Consider the following 16,241-nt stretch of genomic DNA (forward strand, 5'->3'; position numbering starts at 1 on the left):
CCTGCCTGTGCTGGTCATGGCTCTCGGCAGAACAGACCCGACAGGTGCACTAGCAGGTGCGCAGAGGTGGACAGCCTGGGAGCGGGTCCCCAGGCCAGACCCGGGGCCGAGCCCTGCTGCCCTGGAGTCGGGCATACGGTCCCTCCTGTAGGGACTTCAGGCCCTCCACGCCCCAGTGCGCCCTCACCTCCAGTCCCGGTGCCCTGGTAGGAAGGGTCGCCGGCTGCCGACAAGTTGCCGTCGCATGGGTTGATGTCATAAAAGACTTGCCGCGCCCGGGGGCTCAAGTCAGTCAACTCCAGCTCTTGACTTCCCCGCAGGTGGTGACCTCAGGGTCCTGGGGTCGAGTCCCACCTGGGGCTCCGTGCTGAGCAGGAGTCTGCCTCCCCTCGCTCTGCCCCCCCATTCCTCCAGTCCCCCCCACCGTGCTCTTGCCGTGTGTCTCTCTCTCAATTCAATAAATAATACTTATTTTTTGTGTTTTTGTATTTTTTGACCAACTATGTGGGTCCCTGGCCTTGCTAGTGTACACGTGAAACGAGCCGTCACAGCCCCAGAAACACTCCCGGAGAAAGGCTCTGCCTTTTATTTACACTCGGGAACATGCAGGGGCGGCTTGTGTCCTTTGCGGTGTCCGGAGCTCAGCTGTAATCGCCACCTGGCTGGCCTTCTTTGTTGGCCACCTTCTTCTCCAGTGGGCCTGTGGGTCCTGGGACCTGGGAGCCACTCCGCTCGCTTCTGGCCGCGTGTCCTCCCTGTGTCACCGGGACCAGCTCTCTGACCCTGCAGGCTTCCTTAGCTAAGGAACAGGGGTGCTGAGTGCCGGCCTGGCGCACCTGTCAGGGCTCACGCCTGTGGCATGCCCCAGACGGCAGCTTCCTCAGTAAATGTCTGGGAGCCTCTGCTCTGAGGACCTGCTTCCCCACCAGTGGGGCCTGGGTTTCCTGACCTGCTGGCCTGGAGGTGTCTGGGTACCCAGGGCGGGATCCTGTCCTTCCCAACCCCCCCCCATGTGGGCGTCCCTCCCACTCCCCACTCCCCATCCTCCGCACCTTCCTGACAACATTTGCTCGGGGCCAGTCCTGCAGCCCTGCTCGGCCCTTCTCAGCCCGCTGGCCCACCCAGGTCCCGCCTGGGGCTCCTCGGTGTTGACAGCTGCAACCCACACTCCCTGCCCACCCCGGCAGCTCGCACCTTCGACCTGATACCCCCTCACCACCCACAGCTCCAGTCCCATTCCCTTCATCGGGGCTGCAGGAGCCCGGCCGAAGTGCCAGGTCTCCTTCCGTCCTCAACACGTGCCACCGACTCCCTCCTCCTGTGGTGGCCTTCTTCCTCCCGTGTCCTCAGCCCCACTCTGCCCTGTCGTGCCTCCCAGCCCAGGGCCTGGCTGCCTGCTTCCAGAGAAAATGGCAGCAGCTGGAAGGGACCCCCTCCGTCGACACCCACAGATCTGTCTCCTCCCCCACCCCATCATCATTTCTGCTCACTAGGGTCAGCCTATCAACATACTGTGATTCTGTCCATCTTAAGCCCCTTCCCGAGCTCTCCCCCCATTTCTTTACCCCCGTGGGCCGCAGGGCCCCCTCCAAGGGTTCTCAGTGTGTTAGCACTTTTACTGTGCACTTTGTAGGAACTGAGATGTAATTCGGGTATCAGGAAATCCAGTCGTCAGGGGTGCAGGTCACTGTTTTTCCGTGTGCGCAGTGTTGTGCAGCCAAACCCGATGATTCTAGAGTGCTTCCTCACAGTCGCTGGACACGGGCGCCGCCGCCCCAGCCCCTGGCAGCTGCTGGTCCTGTCTTTACGGGCTTGCGGCTTCGGGGCGTTGGTGTGAACGGCCCCGCACGGCACACCGACTCTGCGTCTGGCTTCTCGCTCAGCGTCACTTTTTTTTGAGGTTCATTCGTGTTGTAACCTGTATCAGAATTTTGTTCCTTTTTAAGACCAGTAACGTTCCATTGCAGGGTTGGCCCTGCTTTGTGTACCCGTTCACCCACCGATGGGCAGCGGCCACTTTTTGGCTACCTTGAAAAATGCTTCTGTGAACATCTGTGTATGAGTCCCGTGCAGACGTGTTCTCAGTTCTCTTGGGTACACACCTGCGAGCGGGGCCGCTGGCTCCTGCCATCACTCCGTTGAACCTTGTTCCAGGTGGCTGCCCTGGCCCCATTTCCATCATGCTGGGGCCCCTGAGCCAGCTCCAGGCGGCCTTCCTGCTGCTGCTCTACCCAAAGGCTTGTCAGGGTCACCAGCAGCCTCCCCTGGGCTGGGGCCCTGGGCCTGGCCCGTCCTCCCCACTCAGCCCTGACCTCCAGGATGTGACCTCCTCCGTGTCCCCTCTGCCCCCAGCTGGCGCCCCTTCCTCCCCTAGGGCTCTGTCCCCACCTCCCTGTGCACTCCCTGCCTGGTGCTCCCATAGTCGGGGTGACGCTGCGGCGTCTGCTGCATCTGCTCTTAGACTGGCTTTATTTCCCTAACAGGAGGGTGGGGCAGCCCACCCCCGTCACCTCCGTCACGGGATGCTCTGGGCCGTGTCACCTCTGTCACCCCCGACGTCCCGCAGAGGCTGCGTCCCCGTGTGGAGGACACTCTGCGGACGAAGAGTACAAGGCCCGTGGGCCTCGGGAGTGGCAGGGTGAGAGGTCACATACTCTCACTCCGTTCATGTAACTTTCTTAAATGACAAGTTCTATAAATGGAGAACAGATGCGCGGCCGCCTGGGGCCACTGACAGATGAACGCCGTGAACCAGCAATGCTGCGGGGGCCCAAGGGCAGGTGCTCTGGGTGGCGACGGGATCCACATCAGGCCCTGCTGGTGACGTTGACTGCCGTGACACCTGAGGGACCGCGTAGAACGCGTATGGGTCAGCTCTTCTCTCTCCCAAGTGCGTGTATCTGTCTCCAGTTATCTCAGAATAAGTGTCAAACCATTTTTTAAAAAAAATTTTATTTAGTTATTTGACAGACAGAGACCACAAGCAGGCAGGTGCGGGGGGGAAGCAGCTCCCCGCTGAGCGGAGAGCCCGATGCGGGGCTCCATCCCAGGACCCTGGGATCATGACCTGAACCGAAAGCACATGCTGAACCTGCTGAACCTGCTGAACTGAGCCACCAGGCGCCTTGTTTAAAACCATTGTTAAGGAAGGTTTCAATGATAGGTTTTTCTATTTAACGGACATCCTGAAGGTTGAAATTCTTCCAGCTCTGAAATTCAACTGCTTAAATGTTGTGCAGAAAACTTTCTTCTGTCTGAGCTAAAATCTGTTCCCAGGCAGGTGTTGAGACGTCTGGAGTGGCGCAGCCCACAGCCGACCGGAAGCTGGCCTTCACAGACGGACGGCCCGCTGTCCTGAGGGAGGGTGACCGCGTCAGCGCTCTGGGGAGGCCCGCCAGGACCGTGAGGGTCCCACAGTTGCTCCGTCAGTGGAAGAGTCCAGAAAAGGCCATTTCTAAGGTAAGACTGTGACTCCGCTACCAGTCAGCGTAGTGCTGGAACTTATTTTTAAAGGGATGTAATAGTTGTGGTTCATTCTGGAGCACAGATGTCAAAGACATGGCAGGAATTGGGTTTAGCCCAATGCAAAGAAGTGTGTGGGGTTTTTTTTCCTTTCTTTTTAAACAACAGGCACGTTCAAAGAACAAAATAAAATGAAAATAAGATTTTTCTCTTAGGAAGTAGAAATAACCTTGGTGTGATGGAAATGCTTGGTGTTGGAGACCAGCTTCTGGAGGCCTGGCCCCGACTGGGGCTGCGTCTGATTCAGGGCCATGGAGGGTTCCTTGGGGAGGCGCCTGTCGTGAGCCACAGCTCTGAAGCGCACTGCCACAGCCGTTGCAAAGGCTGCTGACCATTGACTCGGGCGCTCATACCTCTGCCGCCCCAGGGAAGCTTCGGGAGGAAAGCCAGAAGGACGCAGAAGGCAGCTGTGCAAACAGGAAGCGGCCCACGATTCATGCCCTTTCAGGTTCAGAGCTAGGACTGTAACCCTGGGAAAATTTTAGCGTACCTCTCCAGACCTCTGTGATGGTCAAGGGCTTCCTCCTCCGTGCGCCAGCAGCGACCGCCCCTCTGCTCTCCCGGACCCAAGCCAGCACCGGTCACCTGGCCTTGCAGCTTCGAATGGAGGAACGTGTTGCTGCTGGTCCCTGAGCTCATTTCTACACGCGGCCCTTCCAAAGTGGGTGTCTGTCTGGCCCAGGACCGGCAAGTCAGATACAACACGATCCCTCAGCTGTCCAGGGCCCTGCAGCGCGGTCTCTCCGAGTGCCCAGGCCTGTCTCCGCGCATGTGCTGCAGACGGCAGGGGAAGGCGGGAAGCCGGCCGGGCTGAGAACCTCAGAGCAGACCCACAGCCTCACGTGACGCCCGATGAAGCCCAGGAAACAGCGAAAAAGGGAGGAGTGCGTGTTTCTGAAGTGAAGCATGCGGGCTGAGTCCTGAGTGCCAAGGAGAACCCGGACAGAAATAGCGGGTCATTTCCGAGGGAGGCAGAAGCAGGCCAGCACAGCAGCTCTGGAGTCAGAAGGAAGCAGAGCATCTTGAGGCACGCACAAATCCCAGGAAGCCCGAATGCAGCCAGAGAGGGAGGAAATCACGCCCAAAGAAGTAAAAAACCAATGGAAGAAACCAAAAGGCAGAAGAGGGAGTTGGTAAAGAGAAAAGCTTAATTAATTAAGTAATTAAATCAGAAAGTATAGAATTAGTAAGACTGAAAAGTAGTCCTTTTTTTTTTTTAATTTAAGATTTCATTTATTCAACAGAGAGAGCGTGAGCACAAGCAGGGGGAGGGGCAGAGGGAGCAGCAGGCTTCCCGCTGAGCAGGGCTCCATCCCAGAACCCTGGGATCATGACCTGAGCCGGAGGCAGGCGCTTAACCCGCTGAGCCCCCAGGTTTCCTTGAAAACTAGCTCTTAAAAAGACCAGTGAGGGGCGCCTAGGGGCTCAGTCTGTGCAGCGTCTGCCTTCGGCTCAGGTCATGATCCTGGAGTCCCCGGATCGAGCCCCGCGACAGAAGTTTGCTTCTGGCTCTGACCCCGCCCCCTCACGCTTGCTCGTCCTCCTCATGCTCTCAGATAAATGAACAAGATCTTAGAAAAGACCAGTGGGACACGGTTCTGAGGAGACCAAGGAAAAACAGGACCAGGGGAAACGACACTCAGTGTTAATGGAGGGACCGTGCGTTTGCCCCGTCCACGGCGACCCCGTGGTCACGGCGGGAAAACCTCCTCTAGAAGCCGGACGACTGCCCAGCAGTCCAGCCTGTCCCAGCAGCCCGGCAGGAAACAGGAAATCGGAGCTGGGCGCCGAGCATCAGAGAGCCACAGGCTGTCGGGCTCCAGCTGTGCGGGCAGTGGGCGGCCCCCAGCCCCCCGCTGAGCCTGGAGACAGCGCAGGCCTGCCTCAAGCTGGGTGCGACCCCAGAGACCCGGAGCAGGACCCCGCGGTCAGGCCGCTTCCGCTTCCTGCGCCTGACCCCACGCGGGACGGTCAAGGGTTGTTCTGCTCTAAGCCAGTGCATTTGGGGCCATGTGCGGTCAGCGCCGCGGGCCGGATCGCGAGGGCAGAGCCGGGCCCACGGGCAGCCCAGGGCAGACCACGCGACGGCGAGAGCACCTGGTGTCCGTGGGGCGGGCCACCTCCCCACAGTCTGGCGGGGCTCTCAGAGCAGGTGGCCTCATCTCCTTCCCGAAGCGAAGGTTTCCTTGGAGTGTAAAAATCTTTAAAAGGGTTGTAACGTTTATTTGAGAGAGCGCACGCGCACAAGTGGGAGGGACGGAGGGAGAGAGACTCTCCCAGGCTCCGGGCTCAGTGCAGAGCCCGCTGCGGGGCTGCGTCCCACCACCCGGAGACCAGGACCTGAGCCGACACCAAGGGCCCACGCTGATCTGACCGCGCCACCCACACACCCCAAGTTTAACTTTTAAAGTTTCATTTGTGATTTTCTTTTTTCATGATTAGGAAGTGCAGTGTGCTCATTGTATGATATGTAGCAAATACGAAAACAAGAAACAGAAAATGGAACGGGCGGCCTGCCCCCCAACCCCACCGGCGCCTGCGTGGCTCCGCGTCTGTCTCGTACTGAGTGGGCCGGGGTGTCCTTCGGCCCACGCTGTAGTGCCGTGGCTTTCTGTCAAATACAACTGTGTGCCACGTTGTGAGTTTGTTTTTTCCCAACGACATTAAATGTTTTTGTAAAATGTTTTTAAGTAGCCATTCATCATTCATGTGATTTTACCCCATTATTGGACAGTGGGAGGCCTGCTCTGGAGCGGGCAGGGAGCTGGAAAGCCCGACTGAATGGTGGGGCTGGTGACTTCTGGCTCGTGCCCTCTCCTGCTGACCTCTGCACCCAGTGGGAAGGGTCCCAGGGAGACGCTCCAGCGAGGCCCCCAGATGGGGCTGAAGCCAACTTGAGCAACTGGAGTGACCCTGATGGTGTGCACGCCGCGGCAGGGTGCAGCCCAGAAGCAGTGGGGCACCTCCCACAGCCGCTCTGGTGGGACCCCCACCCTCCACGTGGCATCTCTGGAAAAGTACTTTCTTGTGTTTTAGATTGGTGATCCTGATTTTTAAAGAAAGGAGCAACTCTTAGGTCAGTAAGTTAAAAGTCCCTCCCGGGGCGCCTGGGTGGCTCAGTGGGTTAAAGCCTCTGCCTTCGGCTCAGGTCATGGTCTCGGGGTCCTGGGATGGAGCCCCGCATCGGGCTCTCTGCTCAGCAGGGAGCCTGCTTCCCTCTCTGTCTCTGCCTGCCTGTTTGTGATCTCTGTCTGTCAAATAAATAAATAAAATCTTTAAAAAAAAAGTCCCTGCCACTTGGCTGGGTAAAACGGAAAGGGACAGGCGCCGAGGAGCCTGTGTCGGCACGGCCATGCGCGGTCAGGCCCTTCCTGCGCTGTGGCGGGAAGCAGTGTGGCCGACAGCGTGGTGTCCTCTCTGCTCAGCCCAGCCCTTTCCCCCGGGAACAGGTGGCTCGGGCCCACGGGAACATCGGTGTGCGACTGTCCATGGTGGCCACAAGGCAGAACCAGATGAGTGTGGTCCAGCCATGGGAAGGAGTAGATGCCGGCCGGTGCCACAACGTGGACGGACCCTGAGAGCGGCCTGCTGGGGGAGGGGCCGATGCAGACTGCGTCCCGGGGGGCTCCGTGTGTGAGAGCGTTCACAACAGGCAGGCCCCCGGAGGCAGAGAGCGGGCTTGTGGTTGCCACAGAGGAGTGCGGGGAGCAGCAGCTAACGGGTATGGAGTCTTCTTATTGGGGTGATGAAAAGGGACTAGAAATTGGCGGTGGTGAGGTTCTCTCATACCTAAATATGCTAAAAATGCTGCGTTGTGCTGTGTGTATTCGATCAATAAAGCGTTTTAAAAAATCACTGAGGTGTGTGCCCAGACATTTAATTCAGTTTGCAAACCAACTGAAACAGCTTTCAAATTAGCATTCTTGTTGAACTAGAGACATGAGGGGCCCCTGTTTTCAGGGGTCCAGGCTGTGACCCCCACCCTGTGTCTCGGGTACAACCCCAGGCCCCCTGCATTTGGCCTTTGGGGGCAGCAGAGGGGGTCCCCGATGCTGTTGTGCAGGGTGGTGGCTGTGGGTCTGGGCGCAGCTCCTCCTCCGCTGGCCTCCGTTGAGGCCAATGTGCCCGGCAGAAATATGTGACCCCACACGTGACTTTGGATTTTCTAGCATGAACCTAAGAACGTAAAAGGAGAAAGTGAGGCGCTGCCCAGTTGGGAGGACACGTGCCTCCTGGTCGCAGGGTCATGAGTTCAAGCCCCAGGGCGGCCATAGAGCTTACTTATAGAGAAGCATAAAAAATAAAGTGGAGGGGCGCCTGGGTGGCTCAGTGGGTTAAAGCCTCTGCCTTCGGCTCAGGTCATGATCTCAGGGTCCTGGGATCGAGCCCCGCATCGGGCTCTCTGCTCGGCGGGGAGCCTGCTTCTCCGTCTCTCTCTGCCTGCCTCTCTGCCTGCTTGTGATCTCTGTCAGATAAATAAAATCTTTTATGTATGTGTGTGTGTGTGTGTGTGTGTGTGCGCGCGCACACATCTCCTGACTCCAGTACTCACTGAGTATCTTCGTTTCCACCCGCAATTGATACAGAAAATCAGTACTGAGACATTTCATGCTCTTAGCCCAGGTACATTTTGCAGTTAAGGCAGGACGTGGCTGACAGTGGGACGGCACAGGGCCAGGAGGGGACAGGGCCTCCCTGTGGGGGCGACGGCACCTGGATTCCGAGGCTGGTGCCCGCCCCTGGCTGCCCGCCTTCCTGCCCCGCGTTCCTGCGGTGCCCGCCGTGTCAGTCACATGGGCTGGCCCAGGAGGGCTGAGTGTGGGTGTGGTGGCCCAGGCAGGAGTTGCACTCTCGGAAGGGCTCTGGCACAGCGAGGGGACAGCCCCGCATCACCCTCTCCAGGGCCTCGGCCACCTGTGATGAAGGGCACGGGGAGCACCGGTGGGAGTCACAGCCGCCACCTCTGCATTTGCAGAGAGCAGCGTGGGACAGCGGTGTATGAAGTGCGACCTGGCGTCCAAAGGAGAATGCTCTGATGACCTATTTAAAGGTCGCCTCCGTGAACCAGAATGTGGAGGAAACTCCGTCCTGTGCCGGGCAGCCGGGCGGAAGGCTGAGCCCCGGCCCCACCGGGCTGCTTGGACCCTCAGCCAGCAATGTAGCTTCTTTTGGGTCCTTTAATTTCTGCCTTTTGCCTTCAATTTTCACCTTTCTGGGTTATTTGAGGGGCAGCTTTAGGTCAGGAGACATTTTGAAGCACCCGGGAGCCTGGTCCTCTGGGCTTCTGGCAGTGTCCCAGGCTTGGCGACTGTGTTCCTCCCATGCACCAAGCCTGGAGACCCCGGGCCCGTCTTTCCCTCCTGTGGAACAGAGGAGACAGCCAGATCACAGCCAGTGCCGGGCAGGCGTCGTGAGCCTTTGCTCTGGTTCTCAATGCCCTCCCTTAGCCCACAGTGTCCACTTCACGGTGTGGCTGGACCGGGACCCCAGCCTGGGTGGTGCCGATGCCGGGGGTTCCGTCTGGGGGGTGAACCTGCTGAGGTGCCCTCTTGCCTCTGGCTGGGCCTGGTTGAGGGGCTGGGTTCCAGGAGGCCTTGGGCCCGGCTTGGTCAGTGTGCCGAGCAGGAGGCCGTGGGGCACAGGGCTGGAACATCCAGGGGCCCCTGGAGCATCCCCAACCTACAGCAGATGCCGAGCTTGCCCTGGGTCAACCTCAAAATTAAAACAGCCGGTTATTTTACCAGCGAAATGGGTTTGTCGGGAAATGGCACGGGAGTTGGAATTCAGGACAAGCAAGCTATGGCAAACCCACAGGTTAGTCTGGAGAACACAGAGGGGGTCCCTCGGAGGGAAGTGAGGGCTCAGGGCGCCTGCAGCTTCTCACTGAGTTTGCAGGGCAAGGACAGAGCTGTGCTTCCTCCTGTTGAGGGGGGATCTAGTGTGGACGGTCATCTCATCCAGCCTGGGCAGCATGGCCAGATGCTTGGGTCGAGAGCCCCCCCTGCTGGCCGCCTGGCTCCATGGAAAATGAGGTTTTCTTTATCGGGTTTGAAGCCGCCAGGAGTCTGGCTGGGGGGCACCGCTCCGAGGTGGGCACCCAGTTAAACTCGTGGGGCCCAGCTGTCAGAGGAGGCAGTCTGTCCTGCTCCCTCCTGCAGGTGGGGGCCTGGGGCACCCCGCTGCGGGGCAGGGGCAGGGGGTGGGTGGGCTCTCTGAGGCCCGCATTTCGATGTGTGGCTCGGTTCCCAGCAAGAAAAAGCCGTGAGGCCTGAACAAGTTGTACCCGTTGACGGTTCATTTTAAATGGAAGTTCCAAGGCTTCCAGGAGGCCATCCCGGTGGGCTCCGGAAGGCCATCCCTGGGAAGGCCTGGCCTTGGTGTGGCCTCCAAACCCTGAGCTGCATTTTCAGCTCAAGACAGTTTGGACTCCAAGCAGATTTTTTTCTCTTTAAAATGAGGTCAATTAAAACAGTCTGCCATGGGGTGAATTTGACTCTGGTCTTTGCCAGCTCAGAAGCACGTGGGCCTGTGGATTTTGGATTCCAGGCTCTGAGGAGAACAAAGCTTGTGTAAGGAGAGCTGACCGCAGGGCAGCGTTCCTTCTGGGGTGACCTGACTTGCAGGGCTCAGAGGGACCTTTGCCCTGCACCGATGCTGGTCGTTATTGTAAGTCTGATCAGAGCGAGGCTGCCTTTTTAAAGAAGAGCCCACAGGCCCACACAAATGTGGGGATGGCCAATGAGATGGGGGTGGCCTGGGGGTCTGGCTCTGCTGGGGGGGCTCTGCAGGGGTCCTGTCCACGGGTCCACTGCTTCCACTTGAGCCCCTTGAGCAGCTCCCCAGAGTGGCCTGCAGCTCGGGGTGGCGTAGGGAGCCTGCGGTGGGGCCCAGAGACGGAGGCCGGGAAGAGCCACTCTTTGAGGTGGCCTCCGCCAGCCCTGCGGCAGGTGGACGCGTGGCCCTTGTTTCTGGAGAGCCGCCCTTCATGCTGTTTACTCTTCCCCAGCCCCCGGCCTTCTGTCCAGGGATGCAGGCCCCAGCATGCCTGGGCCTTTCCCCACCCCAGCCAGGAACTCACTGCCCCTGGGGGGTGGACCCTGCCAGAGGGTCTGTTCGGGACCGCTTCTGCACCTGCTGTGAAGTGTCAAGGGCTCCAGAAGTGCTGAACAAGGGTGCCAACACTGGGGCGTGCAGGCCGGGCCCTGGTCTTGCTGAGGCTCGTAGGCAGCTCTAAGTCGGCCGCACGAGGAACTGGGGTCTGGGTGAGGCACATCTGTAGGGGTGAAGGAAGGACTAGAGAAAGGAACGGGTGAGGCTCCTGGTGGCTTTTCAGAGAGGGGCCCGTGTCACGGGGAGTGTGTCCAGCATCCCCTCCTGGGGATCCTCTGGTGGGCCCAAGAGTCATCCTCTGACCTGAAGCCAAAGGGGCCAGAGGTCTCCTTGGCATGGCCCACAGGGGACCTAACCGCTAGCACCTCAGAATGGGATCGTATTTGAAGATGGGGTCTTTCCAGAGGTAGCTAAGGTAAAATGAGCTCAGTAGGACGGTGTCCCTTGTGAGAGAGGAGAGCGGGCCCAGACACAGGAGAAGATGGCGTCTGCACACGGGGAGAGGCCTCAGGAGCCGCCGACCCTGCCAGCACCTTGATATGGGACTTCCAGTCTCCAGAACCGGGAGAAAGTTAAGTTTCTGTTGTTGCAGCTTCTTGTCTGTGGCGTTTTGCTTCGGCTGCCCTGGGAGACCCCTGCTACTCTCCAGGGCCTCGGTCCATGGGCTGAGTGGGGTCGAACGCGCACTGCTGGGACCACCCCATCCCACAGCCCGGCCTTTTCGGCCGGGCGCCCGCGGATCTGGGCTGTGGCGGGTGGAGGTGTGCAGAGCCCCGGGGCAGGTGGGAGTGATTTCCAAGGAGAGAACAGTGCAGGCCAACAGCTCTGATGGACTACGGTGCAGAGCTCCCGCGGCCTCTGCCGTGTGCGGTGTGCAGGGCATGTGTCCTGTGGGAGGTGTGCTCGTCACAAGGGCGCTGGGACCGCGGGCACTGGGTGCGGCTGCTTCTCCCGCTGCGCTTGAGGCCCATGAAAAGGGCAGCAAAGACATTTTAAAAAGATGGCTTTGCCTTTTTCATAAAGGCAGAAGCACTTACAGGCAAAGAGGAAGGAAGAAGTGTGAGGCCCGGTGGAGACGGAAGGCCGCTGCCGAGGGTCGCCCTCTAGCCGCCTGGGGACCTGGGGTGCGGGGCAGAGGGTGGCCCCCAGCCTGGCCACAGCGCCCAGGGCAGCTCCAGATTGCAGGCAGGGTCTCAGAAGGTTTTCAGGGGGACCCCGGCCCTCTGGGGACCTGGGCTATGGCCGCCCAGTGCCTCCCTGCAGGTGAGGACGGGGGCGTCTCTCCCTGACAGAGGGGCCGAGGCGTGACCTTCGGGACCCAGGCCCCAGGTACCTACAGTGAGCCCCCCGCTCCCAGGGCTCCCCCTGCCCAGCACCCAGGCAGCTGCTCTGTGTCCCTCTCAGTCTCCAGACACTTGAGCAAAGTTTCTGAGGGAGACACACCAGGTGAGCAGGAAAACAGACCGAGTGGTGAGGTCCTCTGGGGCAAAAGGAGAAGCGACTCCCGATTAATACAGTTTCGGTAGCAGAAGTGAGTAAGTCAGTGATCGTTCTGCAAAATAAAGTTCAGGAAATCTCTGCTGAAGGCAGAGAAGGGGACAGATCAGAAAGCGAGAGGTTCTTCCAGGAAGGGCAGTATCTAAGAATACTTACACCACGGGGCGCCGGGGGCGCTCACGGAAGTGGCTGCCTTCGGCTCAGGTCAGGATCCTGGAGGCCCGGGATCGAGCCCGCCGTCCAGCGCCCTGGTCGGGGGAGATTGGATGTCTACTTCCCCTCGCTCTCTGCTTGTCTCTGTTGCTTTCTCAAATAAATAAGTAAAATCCTAAAAAAACCACCACACACAAAACAGTCCTTACAGCCCAGGGTGGAGAACAGGAAGGCCAGGACATTATCAAGGAAAAATAGAAGACACGTCTCAGCACCGAGGAACGGAAGAGCCCCTGGCAGACCCCACGCCGTCCCGCCCTGAGACGCAGTGCTGTTAAGGGGAGGCCCTGCGTGAGGAAAAGACAGGCATCCTGTGTGATGTTGGGAGTCAGGTGGCTTCAGACCTCTGGGCAGCGACATGAGGGCCTAGAAGACAACGGGGACCATCAACATCCCACACCCGGGGGCCGGCCTGCAGCCGAGAGCTGCGGCCCAGTGAGGACAGCTCCCGACAACCGGACACTTGGTAAATGTTCGGGAGAGCACGCTCCTCTGGAAACAGGAGGAAAACAGAATGGTGAGGACTTGGAAGTCAAGAAACGCAGGACACACTGAGAAAGAAGAGAGAACGGGAGTCCCACACCACAGGGCTGGAGAGCTTGTGTCCAGACGGAGACGGTGGAAGTGGCTTGAGACGGGGTGTCGCGAAAACGAGCGCTAGGCTTCCCGGCTTGTTCAGACCCGCAGAGAGAGGGACCACGGTGCCGTCCGAGTCCCATCAACCACAGCAGCGCAGAACAGCCTGCGGCGACGGAAGCATGTAACTTGTTCTCTCTTCTCCTCCCCTGCCCCGCCCGCTAGAGAGGCCCCTCTCCGGTGGTCTGTCCTCAGATTCACACTCATCTGCCGTCTCCAAACCAGTGGCCTCTTCGTTTCAGTTACTCAACTTTCTTTAAAAAAGACTTTATTTATTTATCTGACAGAGAGGGACACAGCGAGAGAAGGACCACAAGCAGGGCAAGTGGGAGAGGGAGAAGCAGACTCTCCGCCTGGGACCATGACCTAAGCCAAAGGCAGACGCTTAACAACTGAGCCCCGCAGACGCCCCTGCGCACACATGTAATAGTTGTGTTTATCTTGGATAAATCCCACAGCTGAGCCATGTGGAGTTGGTTTCTATTATCCAGGTGTTTGTTTTTTTCTGCCTTGATTACGGGTCATAGTTTCCTGTATCTTGGTAGATCCTGTGATTTGTTTATTACGTGTTGCATATTGTGAGTGAAGCATGTGATTCTGGGTTCTGTTATGTTCCTGTGAAGAATGTTGGTTTTTGTTCCGGCAGGCAGTTAATTTCTAGCTGATCACCTCAAGCAAGTCAGCATGGCTTGACATTTCGTTAGGGTGGATCTTTGTCTTGGTGGGACTCAACCTACAACGTGCCCTAATGTTGATTTTCTTGGGGCTTGGTTTGGGATTTTGGCAGGGCAGGTCAGAGTGGGGCTCAGTCTAGGCATTGTGTTAAGGCACAGCCTTTCTGGAGTCTTGGGTGGTATTGGCTGGGCTGGAGTCTAACACACTCAGCAGGCTGGAGTGCTCGTGTCTCTGTTAACCTCTCAGCCCTGAGGCCGCCGTTTCTGGGGGCCCTGGGCTCCTGCTTCACTCGTACGCACTTGCAGCAGCTGCGGTCGCCCCTTTTAGGGGGTACTGCCCCACACAGGCTCGGCTGCTTCTGTCACCTGGAGGGAGGCTGTGCTCTCTGGACCCCGGGTCTATGGTCTGGGCCGGGAGCTTGCCCTTAGGTGGAAGCTGGTCACCCCAGGGTGTTGGGCACTGTCCTGCTGTCAGGAGGTGTGTCGTGCCCAGAGGTTCCCAGTGAGGGGGCGGCCCAGCCCGAGTGCCCTGCGCGGCTGGAGCAGAAGTCCAGAGCGAACAGAGCAGGAAAGGAGAAACCGCCACGGCACACACGGCTCAGCGCTGGGAGGTATTTACACATGTCTGCTCGTGTCTTCTCTAAATAGTGAGCCAGAGGAGGGCTCTCACAGAACGGCTGTAGGTGGGTGGCCCTGGGGTGTGAGAGTGAACTCTTCCCTTCACGTTGGTCAGTCACATGCCAGACTGGAAGCTAGACCGTCAGTACACAGTTTAGAAATACAAATGTGGCGCCCGGGGGGCTCAGTGGGCCAGGCGTCTGCCTCTGGCTCAGTCATGATCCTGGGGGCCTGGGATCGAGCTCCACGTCCGGCTCCCTGCCCGGCGGGGAGCCTGCTTCTCCCTCTACCTCTGCCGCTCCCCTGCTTGTGTTTCCTCTGGCTGTCTCTCCCTTTCAGTCAAATAAATATATAAACTCTTTAAAAAGAAAAAGAAACATGAAGGCACTGTCTGAAGGGACACCTAAGAGGGCTCCTGGAGTTTCGGGGGACGAAGCGGAGCGGCTGCACTGAGCCTGTGCTCAGGGGTTGCACGGGGGGCCCTGCCGGTCTCACGACGGTGCCCAGGAAGACTGCGTTCGGGAACAAAGTCTTCCCGAGGCCTCGCATAGCCCATTAAAGGAGGAAAGCCAGCCCTCTCCGTCAGTGTAGAGAAGCGGGTTGGGGGGAGTGAACACTCGCTGGGCCCTGGCGTAACCGCCTGACCTGACCGGAGTATCTCGAGGCGGGAGCGCTCGTGCAGATCGTCACAGCAAGCCCGCCTCTGCCGGCAGCTCTGAGCGTCCCCGGCCGGCAGGGGGGCCGAGGCTGCCTGGGCCCCCGTGCCCAGACAGCGTGGGGACGAGAGTGTGAGTATCGCTCGTGGAACAGAGTATCACTCTCCGCCAGGTCCTCCCTCCTCGAGCTGCCTGTCGCCTCCCTGGCCCCACCTTGAGGATGGACCTGCCAGACACAGCTGGAGACCCCACCGGCGACCCTGTTGTGACCGAGGGCTGTTCTGCCGGTGAGTCCGTGTCCCTGATGGGCACCACTGGGCAGGGCCTGGGAGCGGGGACGTGTGAGGAGTGCAGGCGTGTGTGCTGGCTGTGTGGACAGCGTGTGTACGTGGGGCTGTCTGTGCATGGGCACCCCAGGCGGACGGTGTCCCTGTGCTCCAGCCTCGTGTGGGGCGTGGACGCAAGCACTCAGGTGACACAGCCTTCCTGGCCTGAGGGCTGCAGTAGGCACTGCTCTGTGCCCTGTGAAGGGGGCCACCGGCTCCCAAGGTGCACGCTGTGTGGTCTTGTTGTCCCCAGGTGGGCTGTCTGCTGGCCACTGGCGCGCTAGCTGCCGGAGGACTGTGTGACTGGACCGGCACCACAGGGGCGGACAGAGCCCCCATGGCAGCGTGCAGGGACTGGTGGGAGGGACAGGAGTTCTCTGAGTCCCGGCACCGCCCGCTCACCGAGTCTCTAGGCCGGACTCGGGCACCGTGTTCATCTTGCCAAGAAGAAGCAGGAGGGAAGCGGGGTGTGCCTGGGAAGCAGGGGCCTGGGTCGGCTCCAAGCGTGGGAGCCCAAAGCCGCCTGTGGCACTCCTGCCTTATGCTCAGGCCTGGGGGCCTGACCAGAGATGAGGGGCCTGCTTGGGCACAGAAGCCTCCTCGGTGGGGAAGGGAGGCATTTTCGCTTTGGTGGCCGTGGAGGTGGTCTCGTTGCTACCCTGAGAACTGGTCCCACATCCCAGCATGGCTCTTTTGTCCTGGGGGGCCATGGTCTCCACACACATGCCACAGGGGCCTCCTGGGTCATCGCTTCGGGGGTCAGCCCTGGCTGTTGAGCCAACCAGCAGCCAGAGACAGGCGTGGGGATCTAGGGTCTGCAGGGCCGGGACCTGGGGTGAAACTGGGGCCCGTGGGCTCATAGGTGCACAGGGCCTCTTCAGGCCCCTCCCTCCCTCCCTCAGGGCTTCCCCCAAGGCCCGTGCCCGTCCCCACAGGGCTGTATGTAGGGTGGAGCTCCATGATGTCACACGTGGCCGTCACACGTGGGC

The 16,241-nt window shown here is 59.5% G+C and overlaps 1 protein-coding gene across 2 annotated transcripts in view; it reads left to right on the top strand.

Annotated features, from left to right (window-relative positions):
- EXD3 (exonuclease 3'-5' domain containing 3) overlaps positions 1 to 16,241 on the top strand; it is a 78,835-nt gene that overhangs the window by 522 nt on the left and 62,072 nt on the right. For both annotated transcript variants that reach the window (XM_059410198.1, XM_059410200.1), the window contains exons 2-3: positions 3,277 to 3,459; positions 15,099 to 15,213. In XM_059410198.1, coding sequence (XP_059266181.1) covers positions 15,147 to 15,213 — 67 coding nt within the window. In that variant the 5' untranslated portion in view covers positions 3,277 to 3,459; positions 15,099 to 15,146. The remainder of the gene's footprint in view (positions 1 to 3,276; positions 3,460 to 15,098; positions 15,214 to 16,241) is intronic.

Source organism: Mustela nigripes, chromosome 9 (assembly GCF_022355385.1).
Source record: "Mustela nigripes isolate SB6536 chromosome 9, MUSNIG.SB6536, whole genome shotgun sequence".
NCBI lineage: Eukaryota > Metazoa > Chordata > Mammalia > Carnivora > Mustelidae > Mustela > Mustela nigripes.